The sequence below is a fragment of the Lagopus muta genome, chromosome 2, assembly GCF_023343835.1.
Source record: "Lagopus muta isolate bLagMut1 chromosome 2, bLagMut1 primary, whole genome shotgun sequence".
Taxonomy (NCBI): domain Eukaryota; kingdom Metazoa; phylum Chordata; class Aves; order Galliformes; family Phasianidae; genus Lagopus; species Lagopus muta.
In genome coordinates, this window is record NC_064434.1 from 72998865 (window position 1) to 73011408 (window position 12544).

General features: G+C 36.2%; 1 protein-coding gene across 5 annotated transcripts in view; it reads left to right on the forward strand.

Annotated features, from left to right (window-relative positions):
- Positions 1–12544, forward strand: part of RYR2 (ryanodine receptor 2) — a 342228-nt gene that overhangs the window by 95697 nt on the left and 233987 nt on the right. For all 5 annotated transcript variants that reach the window (XM_048936711.1, XM_048936713.1, XM_048936712.1 and 2 more), the window contains one exon: positions 7005–7109. In XM_048936711.1, the coding sequence (XP_048792668.1) occupies positions 7005–7109 (105 nt within the window). The remainder of the gene's footprint in view (positions 1–7004; positions 7110–12544) is intronic.

The window sequence follows — 12544 nt, forward strand, 5'->3', positions numbered from 1 at the left end:
ATGTATTTTGGTTGTGTAAGTGGAACAGTTGCAAAGCAGATTTTAATCAGGCTGATATTTGGTCGAGAATCTGAAAACCTGAGATAACTGACAGCTTCCCAATTCTTTATTGTTTAAGCTAAGAACACATGAAAGTACAAATGCTTATTTCTAGCCCTTTAGACAAATGTGTGAAGTGTCAAGTTGGCTATGCAGCTATATTCAATGCTTGAAATTATGTTACTGTTACTTTGTACTCAGCATTTTTAAGCTGTTGGGAAAATGAGTGCAACAAAAGAGTAGCGAGCCATCTGTTTTTTGGGTGCTGACTTGCAAGATCCTTGTCTTTTTGACATGTGACTTTTCCTATGAAAACTAAGGACAAATATTTGTCCTTTTACAACAGTGAATGCCGTAACTTGCTATCAAGAGAGTAATTGCACCATTCAATTCAGGGTGTTAGTTTCAATACTCTGGATTGAAAGGGGGAAACTGAGCAAGTTGAAAAGAATGAGAGGTTGAAGTTGTATGTGTTGTGCCTTTACGCTTGAAATTCAAATACTATGCTAATAAAATACCAGTTGTTTTTTATAGCTCTCTTAATAATGGCAGAAGTTGGGAGAAACAAATACAGGCGTAATTTTAGTTTCTTAAGCAAAAGAAGTTACTCTACGTTTACTCTGTTTATTATTTAAAAAAAATAAATTGCTAGATGGTAAAAAATAATTACATGTTTAAACTGTATGTATAAATGCTGAAGGTCAGAGTTTGGGCTACTTTTCCTGAGTTTTACGTAATTTTCTATGATAATTTCTGGAAGTTTGCTGTTTGTTTAAAAGTCTGTGTGTATAAATGGTGGACCCACAGTTGAAAGCAAACCACTTTTACACCTCCAATTTGTTTTTTCTTTTGGGAATCAACACTTAGGCAGTACCTGGTGGACAGGCCTAATGGTGTGGGAATTCACTTGCAATGTATAGTTGCATGTTCCCATTCTATCTAATATTTTTCATAATTAATGAGCTTAAGATGTGCTTTCTCTCTCTTTTTTTTTTTTTGGTTGGCTTTTTGAAATACCCTATATGAGTTAAAAGGAGTTTTATGGTTCCCTGTGCTTCAGCACAAGGATTTTATAAAGTGGGGTTGTGTGGGTCTACTTCTTTGCTGCCTTTGCTTGCTCGTTGGGGAGCTGGGTGTGCTGGAAGGGACTGAAGCAAATGTTTTGCTTGATTAAATGGGACAGCTTTTTGTGTCTCAGAGGAAGACAATCTTGTAAATATAGTGAGTTCTTGGTAATACCTAATCAGTGCTTTTCAGATTTTACTCCTCAGTCGTCTCTTAACTCCCAGCCAATTACAAAGAATACTTGAAGCTTCCAAAGAGCTTATTTGTACTCTTTTCTTGGCATGTTTACAGAGATGTCATCCATAAAAACGTTGCCTTTCTGATAGAACTGGCTTTTTAAACACCATTAAAATAAATATACAATTTGAATGTCACAGGCCTGATTTCAAGAGCCTGATAAATTTTTCTTTTAACAATCTTGTAAACTTCTGTCCCACATCTAAATGTCTTTTAATGGTAGCAGCGAGTTAGGAATTTGGAATTTTCTTGGTACTTCTGTGTATTTATCAGTTCTAGTTGCATAGTTCAAAATTTGTACCTTGTGATAAAACAATTATCAAGGGAAATGTGAATAAAAATCACTAGCAGCCATCATTCAAATGGCATTAGGTTACACAGCATGAATTGCTTAGGATAGTTCAGGAGACATTCAATCATCAAGGTGTGTACTGATCAGTAAAAAACACAGCAGGGACAAGTTGTTTCTGTATATATGAGGAAAAGTGCCAAAGCTCTGTGATAATTCTCACACGATGATCAAAATAGTTAAAAAGAAGAATATAGAGCATAGGCTCTATAAAATGTTAATTTTTAATCCTTGTAATTATTTATGAACCAATTAATTATTTGAAAATTCTTCCTAAGAACACAAATACAGAAGCCTTTATTTGTGACTGCTTATGCAGTGTGTTCTTCCTGTGCAAGAAGTGCCTGTTAAATTCACTGAAAATTCGCTTGAACTTCTTGCCTGCTTACTGGTTACAGCACCACATGTCGCTGCAGCTATTTTTAGTTTGTTTGACTTTAACTAGAGTAATTTAGAGAAACATGAATTCTATTTCAGATACTGGTGTTAAAGGAAAACTAAAAGTTCGTAGAAAAAAATTGCAATGGAAAAGCATGTGAGCATCTTTGGGAACAATGTTACTTGTTGATTACATATTGTACCTCAGTTGAAGACAACCTTTTAGAGTTGCCATTACAGCTTGGTTAATTTGAGAGAAAAGATGTAGACTGCATTTGATGGGACACTTAAAGAGCATGCAGTGTGGTGCAGGTAAATAATTCCTGCCATGAACTTACTTGATTTTTTTTTTTTTTTTTTTTAATTTATATGAAGCCTCATTAGATTAAATTGCATCTGTAAGGCTGAACTGAATAAACATGTCATTGCAAAATGATTTGCTTCTCATCCATCTCATGAAATAATGTTTTTATTGAAGGGTGATGATGACTATTGAGGTCACAGAGGAGAAATAAGAGTAACTGTGAGCTTAGAAAAACAACTTGGAAATTTTCAAATAACTAGGTAAAAGAATAAAACTGAAAGTAAAGCTGCTTATTTCTAGGGATGGAATTATGTTTGCTGATAATATATAATACTCTTCAATCCTGTACTAATCTTTATGCTGCAGAAATTCTGTTTACATCTGCAGGATCATATGGACCATATTATATGAGCAAGTCATATGTTATTGTGGATTGGTTAGCACTATGTGGCGCTCAGCGTGATGATAGGGAGACTGCATTTTAAAACAGCCTCTTAGTTTCATGGTCATCATACTACGTTATGCTTGTAAATAATAATTCACTGAAAAGGTGCATAATTGAATGCATCCAGTATCCATGATTCATATGTGGGTTGGACTACAGTTACAAATATTTCATAATAGCATTTCAAAAGCTTTGCTTGTAACACCTTTTTAATAAAGGATATGATTATCTAGTTTGCAAATCTGCCTTCCACGGAGTAAAATACAATTTACTCTGCAAATATTAGTACAGAAAATGAGTGTACACAGGAAGAATAAAGAATTCCAAAATTCTCTAAATAATCTAGTAATTACTTCATTAACGTGGAAGCTTTAATAATTTAATGTGAGGATTATTTTACTTTTTTTTTTTTTTTTAGTTTTGCAGACTGTAAGGTGCCGCTACAGACAATGATGGAGTGTCAATAGAAACAGTTAATAGTTATTATTTTTTTCTTCTAGCAGTTCTGAATCTTCTTTTGAAGTGCTAGGTTCAGATCCTCATTTATGTTAAGTAACATTTTTTATCAAGCTGTTTCCTCGATAAAGAAGATAGAAGAAGAGAGTAAGATGACAAAGAATGCAGATGATTATCAATATGCTTATTTATATCTGTCGATTTTTTTCCATTTGGTCATCCTTTTCAGTATGAATTATCTTCTACTTGAAATTAATGATTAATATCATTACACTGCTGAAAATTTCCAGCTGGTTACAGGTTGCTTTGGTATTCATTAAAAGCATACATCAGTGCTTGATTGTTCAATACACAGCACGATGTTTTAAAACTTTTGATAATTTAATGATGTATTTATAGTCTATCAGAGCAATTATAAAGCTAAGTACTTATTTACGTAATTAATCATTAATCTTGTCTGTGAATCTGACTTGTTCTGAGAAAAGTCTGTTATTGCAAACTTGTTGCTATAGATTCCTATTGCAGCCCTCATACGATGTGGTCACTTTCAGGACTGGAAACTAAATCCACATGATTTTTCTTGAAGGTATTTCCTCTATCAGAAATGTTAGACAGCCATATGCACCATAGCATGCCTTTATATTAAATATTCCATTGCCTGTGAGGTAACATGAAAAACAAGCTAAACAATCTGAAGACTGCCAAAGACTATAGATTTTTTTTTTTTTTTAATTTAAATTAAAAAAAATAACTGGAAGAGGCTTTTCAGTACAGATGCCTTCAATCTCTGGTGATATATCAGCTGGAAAACTCACCTCCTATATCCATAGCTTTAAAAGCATCACCGTTAACATGGGCTGGATTGAGATGGGCAGATCTTTAACTCTCTGAGCTAAATACATTGTCAGTCCCACATGTGGTGTTTCTGTCCTAGCTATGCCTGTGCTACAGTTATTGTACACGGAATGCAGCCATGCCTTGGATCTTCCATAAAGCAGTTGTGGGTGAGGAACTGCCAGACAGGAGAAGTGTGATTCAAATGCTCACTGCAGTGTGTCAGTAGATGCATCAGCCCTCGGATCTCAGAAGAAATACGTCCACATCACTCCCTGAGGTGCCACACTATGTCTGGGCATGCACACAGTGAGCTGAGGCACTGTTCCTTGCCTGGGGAAAAAAGAACTGCCTCTAACATTTCGCTGTACTCTAAGAGGAAGGTACCTCTTTCACTTCATTAAAGCAAAATGATTTCATACACTTTTCCTTTATTGCTCTCTGGCTGTTCAAAGTGTGCTTTACCTGCTAGGAGACTAGCTGTGAAATGTTCTCTGGGACTTCATTTCTTAGATGTAATGGTAAGGGGAGAAAAGGCTTGCGGCTTTGTTGAATGTGAAGGAGAATGGAATTGATGAAGGAGGGAGTGGCCTGGTTGTGATGGTTTGATCGCTGAGCGATGTGGTGGAGAATTTTTGCGTCTTCTAGCGGATATAAAATGTAGGGAAAGTTAGTAGTTAATGTTTTGATCGTTTATGGAATCGTATGTGAGATACATATTATGCTAGGAAAAAATCATACTGTAAATGATAGCAGTAACAGTTAGGAGCATTGCTACAGTGAATTTAATATAAATGAAAACTAAGCGCATATAGAAAATACAGCCTTGGCTCATTTCTGAGAAGTGTGTTTTTAATCAATCTTGCTTGTCAATCAGTTCTCACCAAAGAGAACTTGAGGTGAGCTGGGGCATTAGACTGTAAATTTCTGGGAGACTTTCTGTAATGGGGAATTGTACTCATGTTTATTGAGCAGAAATAGCACCTTGCAACCTGCAATCTTTGAATGCTCTCTTTCCCTCTTTGTAAAACACTGGGATTAAGATAGTTCTTACGAATCTAATGAGTTGCCTGTTGGCTTACTGCTAGTATTAAGAGGACTGCATTATGTATATAGTATTATGTATATAGTATTATGATATCTGAGTAACCACTAAAAAAAATTAAAAAAATAAAAAATAAAAATGGTAACAAGAACACTTAAAAGTAAACTGGGACCTGATCCAGGCTTCTTCAAACTGCACAATTTGAATAAATGTGCATGCTTACAACTTCATCAGTACAAAGCATCCAGTACCTGAAATTCTGTGATTCTGTGTAAAATGAAACTAAAAAAATGCCAATGTTCAGTAAAAAAATATTCCTATACTAAAATATGCAACTAACATGGAATGAAAAGACAAAGCACATTGAAAGTTTCTGGAAGCAAGAAAATGTGGGTAGGAGTTGCATTTTTGTCTATTAACACATGAAAAGATAAGATCCTCACATACAGTCTAATTTTTTCCTTTGTTATCTTGTAACTTAGACATTCCTATTACAGGCCTGTTAGAATTTTAATAGCAATTTCTCTGATTGTCTGGATGATTAGCTTTTGAGAAGCTATTTTTTTTTCCTTTTTTTTTTTTTTTTTCCAATCACATCAAATTTTTATTTTTACAAGACTCTTGTTTTAGCCCAGGTGCAATAGAATATGGAGAAGCATACAGTCCTGAAAGGCTGTGAAGGTAGTGGCTTAGCCTTGACATTCACTTATGACTTATGCTTTTGCTGCGGAAAATTCATTTTGACCTGGAAACCATGACAAGGATAAAATTATGTACTACTAGTAGCCTTACGACTCAATATTGTCTCCTTCACAATCCAATCCCTTTAGTGGCTGAGAAAAAATATGAGACCAAGAAAGGAAAGATAAATGAGGAAAATAATTAAGAAATTTCCGATGAATAATAATTAGCATTGTGAGGAAGATTTCTTCCAAGTTCAGCAAACATCTGAATTGAATCTGAATTGAAAGGGGTTGCGGATGTGCACAGTGATGTTCATTTACTAGTGGTTGAATTTTCAATATTGTCACTGTTATTTTGTCCTTAATTTCTGCTGTTGTCTATGTTGTAATTTGCATTCAATACTGTCTGCCTTCTAAAAGCTTTCTAAAGATAGAAAGCTGGCTCTTATCTTTACTTCCATTATACAATAACAGTGCCTTGCTGGTGCAATCATGGAAAAAGTTGTGTTGAAATGAATCTTGGAGAGGTCCTGCCCCCAGATTAGAGTAGGTAACCTTATAAGCTGAGGAATATAAATGATTAATTATTTGAGCTCTGAAGTTAGTTGCTTTTGGAACTTTCGCAGATAAGTTTTGAATGCCACTGAGGGTTGAAATTTCATTACTTTTGGTGGCCTTTGACAGTGTTTTGTACTCTCAGGATGAATTTTTTTCTTTACCTAATATCTAATTGTAATTTTCTTTGGTAAAACTTTACTCTGCTCCTTTTCCTTTCATGAGCATCTCCAAGAAGAGTCTGGCTCCATGTTCCCTATAAACACCCATAGACTGATCTACAAGATTCCCCTTTCCTCTCCTTTTATTCAAGCTTCCTCAACCTTTCTTCTTAGTATGGGTGCTCCATCCGTGACTGTCATGGTGGAACTCAGTGCAACTTCCTGGTGTCTCGTATCAGGAGGACCCAAACAGGATCCAGCACCTCAAAGAGGAAGAATCGCTTCTACTCGCTTGCTGGCAAGTCTTAGCTGTTGCAGCCCAGTGTGTGATGATGACCTCAGACATGTAGCAGATCTCTTGGGTTTGCTGAAATTAAGAGAAATTAGGAGTTTTTGAAACTGGCGTTCAGCAGACCTATCACTAATATGATATTACATTTTTGCTCCATCTAGAATGTGCCACCTGACTTGTCCATCTGCACCTTTGTGCTTGAGCAGTCTCTGTCAGTACGAGCCCTGCAGGAAATGCTGGCTAACACAGAGGAGAAGGCAGAAGGGGTAAGTCTATTAAATCTTCGCTGTATTTTTCATCTTGTAAAATGCAACTTCTTTTTTGTGACTGACACAAGCTTCTAGTGTAATGTATTGCTTAAATTTAAACTTCTTCCTTTGCTACAGAAATAGTCTGATTTTTGTGAAGTTCTGAACATTTGCAGCTTGTGCTGGAGCTTGCCAGGATTGTAAATACCTAACCTTTTCAACATGTTTCAGATCAGTCTAGAGTTACAGGAATGTTTTTATTCAGTATCCTACTTTGTGAGAAATATGAAGATGGATCCCTTGTTTATAACAGTTAAGATTTTTGGTGAGTTCTAACTGTAGCAAGTTAGACTGTCAGATGGTTTTAAAATGACTTTTGGTATATGCTCAGGTTTACAGCTGAAAATGCAGTGTTAGTGAGTCTCAGTGGAAACTGACATGTTTTTGCACTCTGTGGAAAGAATAATGATAATTCTTTTTGACTAGCAAATAGCTGCTTACAAATAAATCATATTAGTATTACTCTTTGTTCTCTCTTGTATAATTCATTTGATTTACTATGATGTAGTTTAGTGTTCCTCATATATGCTGTAGCAGTAGTATGAATGCTATGCTCCAATCCAGATCCTTCAAACAGTAAGTGGGGAAGAGTGACATGGGAGTTTTGGCTGTAGGCACAAGAGTTAATCTCTTTCACACAAGAAAGCTGACAGGAGAGAAGCTTGCCCCTGGTTGCTAGGAATGCCTTGAGAAACAAACTTTAAACTAACATACAATAGTTAGTCCCATAAAATGCTACGCACTAAGACTGAAAAAAGTTATTTGGAAAAGGAAATCTATGAACATTATCTCATGGATGATCCAAAATGTGTACTGTCCTTGGGAATTTTTTCTCCAAAAAAAGATTGACTTCATCAACGGAAGAATGAGAAGCACATTTAAAGAAGAGGTGGTCCCAGAGTATGCAGATCTGTCTTTCTTTATACAGTTGGAAGTGGCAGTTGTACTGAAAAGTAGTGGTATGTGATTACTGGTCTTCTGAGACGCACACAGGAAAGATTAAGCAAAGTCTCTGCATGTGTTTGGTTATTACCTTTTTACAGAGTGGTTTACTGTACTCTCAACACCTATTAAATCCCAATACTAGCAGAAGGTACAGAGCTACAGCTATACCAACTCAGATAGCTGATGTTCACTGAATAATGAATAGGTTTCTACAGCAGATTTTGCCTAGCTTTTGAACAAATACATTAGAAATCTGCCTGTGTGTCCTTTGCATACTGATGTATTGGTATTAGAGGAGAATAACCTCATAAAGCATGGCCTGTATACTGTCAAGGTCAAATAATTGTCAGTGCAGTTATTTATCTTTCTAGTAAGTCTCTGGAAGCCAGAAATAATGGTAATACTGGAATTACTGAATGTAAGTTCTCTGATAAATTAACAGAACTGACATTTGATGTGTGCTTTCTATCAAAAATATATAAATATGAATTGATATTTTTCACAGGGTAGATACTTATGTAGGCAGATTCATACCTGATTTAGCATCTGATGACTGATGTGGCTACTTTAAGTTTTGTGAGAAGTAATTTGTGCATATATCTGAAGCGCTGTATCTTTCTGGTGCAGTGTTGGTTCTTATTTATACCAACACTATTTTCTCACTTAGGAGAAGAAAATATAGCAGTTCCTTGAAGAATTATTACTGTAATCTGAATTCACTATGAGTTCAGTTTTCTAGTGAAGAGAATTATGCAAAGGGAGGTATTTTCAGTCCTCTGTTACTTTTCTTTGCAATAGAAATCAGTCAGGCTGATGTATTTGAAAATTATCTTTCTGCCTTTTTGGGGAGGGGGTAGTGTTTCTATGTTTATTACACATTGTATGTGCTCCGTCCTAGAAGGTGCTACAATCTAGGTATTATTATTTTTTGTTATTTTGACTTAGCTTTTGAGGACAACTTTTCATTACTAGGAAAGTAGGTGAAATGTGAAAATGGAAATCCATAGGTTTTATAAAGCATTAAAGACTGGAAAATCTCCAGGCCATTTATTCTCAGCATGACTGCTAGATTTTAGTTAGTCCTCTTATGAGCCCAGTTATTTTTTTTTTTTTTTTCTTTGAAGCAAAATGGGTAGGAGAGGCTGGAGAGCAGCCCTTTGGGAAGAAATCTAGGGGCTGCGGCTGGTAGCAAGTTCAGCGTGAGCCAGCAGTATGCCCTGGCAGCCAAAAGTGCCAAATATACCCCCCCCAGTGCACCATACCTACCCTGCCACTGAATGAAGGAAGGAGTTGTTCTGCTTTGCTTTGCTCTGTGTGGCGTCGCTTCCCACACTGAGTGCAGATTTGGGTGTCACAACATGAGGCATAAAACTGACAGAGAGAGTCTAAAATTCCAACCCACTTGCCATGGGTAGGGCTGCCACCCACCAGCTCAGGGTGCCCAAGGCTCCATCCAACCTGCTCTTAAATGCCTCCAGGGATGAGGCATCCACAGCTTCTTTGGATAAAACATTCTAGTGCTTAACCGCCCTCTGAGTAAAGACTTTATTCTTAACATCTACCTTAAATTTTCCCCTTTTGGTTTAAAACCATCCACCCTTGTCCTATCACTATCTGTCCATGTAAAAATATTCTCCTGCTCCTGCTTATAAGCTCCCTTCAAGTACTGGAAGGGCACAATGAAGCTAAACATTCCCAGCTTCATAAGAGTTGCTCCAGCCTTACAGCGCTGTGGCCGTTTTTCAGATAGAAATACCAAATTTTGCAAAATTCCTTCAAGCTACAAGTTTGTATTGTGACCAGTGCAGAACTTCAGAAGAAAAAGGTATCTGGACATATTTGACGTTGGATAAGAGCAGGTTTTTTCTTAGCCTCAGTTGCTTCAAGAAATGTTTTATAATTACTTGTCTAAAACTTTTTCAAATCATCCTCAAGCAAAGGTATTACATGACTGATAATCATTTTAAAAAATTTAGAGAGGTGCACAATTTAAAATGAAGGAAATGTAAGGTAGGTAGCCTTCATGAACGCTAATTGTAGTAATTCTTGATGAACTATTTTTCAAGTATATTTTATTTTATAAACATCACTAGAAATGTTTTTCTCGAAGGGTAAATGAGGATTCAAAACACTGCTACTGTCTGTACTTGCCTAAGTGACTAGCTTGAACTTTCCTTCTATTCAGTGCGTTTATTATTTGAAACAGATCAAGGAAGTTTTGGAAATTATCTGAGTAAATACAGGAAATTAGATTAGCTGGGTAATTAAAGGATATTTTTCTTTAAGTGAACAATCACAAATTTTTGCATATTTTATTTTGTCTAGAACAGAAACATGCCTTTTTTTGAAACCACTTAAAAACTTAAAAGCTTTTGATTTGTAAAGCTATACTCGCTTTGGTGTTTTCTGAAATATATCCAACAGTTTTATGATATAAACAATACGCTATTCATTTGCCATGGTATATCTTTTACATTCCTGCATGATAGTTCTTGTAATTTAGGGCAGTGAAATGTGAAGTATCTGGGTTGTATGCTAAATGCCAACAGCTAGTGAATACACTTAATGTATCTGACATATATAAATACACATGGTATGTGATTTAAGAGGTGTTATATTACACGTTTTCACTGAAGTGATAGGGAAGTCATGGTATATTTGGTCATTTACAGAAGCTCTAAGTCTTTCTGTCAGCTCTCTTTTCACTATGATATACCAAAAGACCAACAGGTGCCAAGTCATCTTAATTTTTTTGTATTATCCAGACAAAGCAATAGCAGGAGCACAAAGAGCGGGAGAAACCCATCTGGATGAGAGCTTCATGAACTCCTACTTACTGCTCTGTACTGTGTCCTGCCAGAGTGAAGCATGCACATGGTCTTTTCTTGCTTAGGCATATATAGAAGAGCATGAGAATGCTATGTTTTTTTTTTTGTTTGTTTGTTTATATCTTTTTTCTTTCTTTTCAATTTTAGCAGCAAAATTCGTCTGCTAGTGGGCAAGCTTCATACTAAATGAGCTGCTTACTAGTTCACAGATATTTTGGAATGTTGTACTTCTGTGTGGGAATGGTGTTTTAATGACTCTGTCAGGAGAGATGTCCCAAATTTGCTTACCTTATATTGAGCCAGATTTTTTTCTCTCTGGTGTTTCTATGCCCAACTGCATCAAACAACAGCTTTCTGTAGATTGCTAGGAAGAGCATACTGCTGAAATAGGGATCTCTTTGCATGTCATTTGTAGCAAGAATGTGAATGTATAGGTAATTTCTATTTTGTGAGTGACACCATACGCTATGTACAAGGGCTAGAGTGCAAGTAATGTCTCCAATTATGTTATGGTGGCCTGTGATGTCAGAGGCAGATGTTCGTGGTATGGCAGTAGAGGTTGAAACTTCCTACCAATATTCCGTTATATTTTGCTGCCACGTGACAGATGGCAGCAGAGAGGCAGTCTGACAAAATGATATCTGACATTCAAGCGTGAAGCAAAGGTGTGGAAATTCCCCCATGCAGAAAAAAGTGGCACCCACTGACATTCACTAATACTTGCTGAACATTTGTGAAGACCAAAGAGCGGATGTGAGCTCACGGAGATGGTGGGTGGGGCATTTCAGCAGTGATGACAGCAGATTTTGTAAGGCTCTTGTTCATTACTGGTGAAAATACACTGCTGGTGGTGGTGACTATGTTGAGAAATAGTGTTTTGGAACTGAGAATTAGCCCTCTCAACTAGTGTTATTGTATTTGTATCTGTTGTAGTATCCACAGTAATAAATAAGAGGCGTTACTGTTGCAGTGACCCCTGTGTTAGAGTAAGCCAGGATTCTGTATAGATTTGTAGCATGTTTATATTGAGATGATTTTAAGCAGGAAATTCCCCTGTATTTGTTTTTGACCTTTGTTACATATAAGATGTTGACTATTATTTCTGATACCCATTCATTTTCTTTAATGGCAGTTTTGTTCATATTTATTCAAAATAAAAGGTAGTGTTAAATCATTTCTTACTTTCCTATGGATTGATCTTAGTTGCCATTCTGACTTCTGAATTCTTCGATGTGTTTTTGGTTCATTTCTTTTTGCATGTTTACCCTTAGTATTTGCATAGCAGCTGTACTTAGTAACTTTATGCGGTTGAGATTTCCTATGCTTTGCAGCTCTGTACCAGACATTACCTGCTTGGTAATGAAGAGGTAAAGCACTGTTGGTGCTGGTGCTAATTCCTGAGGAATATTCCTACATGATTTGGGGAAGAGTATTAGAAAAGTGAATATATCTTATTTCACTTTTTCTGCCTGAGTGAAGAATTATAAGTGCTTTTAATGAGTGTTACATGATGACTTTGTACCAGACGAATGTGCTGCAGTTTGACGTTTTACTCTTTGCCTGATAGATTTCACTGCGGTGATTTTCATGGAGATTGTAGTACAGAAATGTAAGCGGATT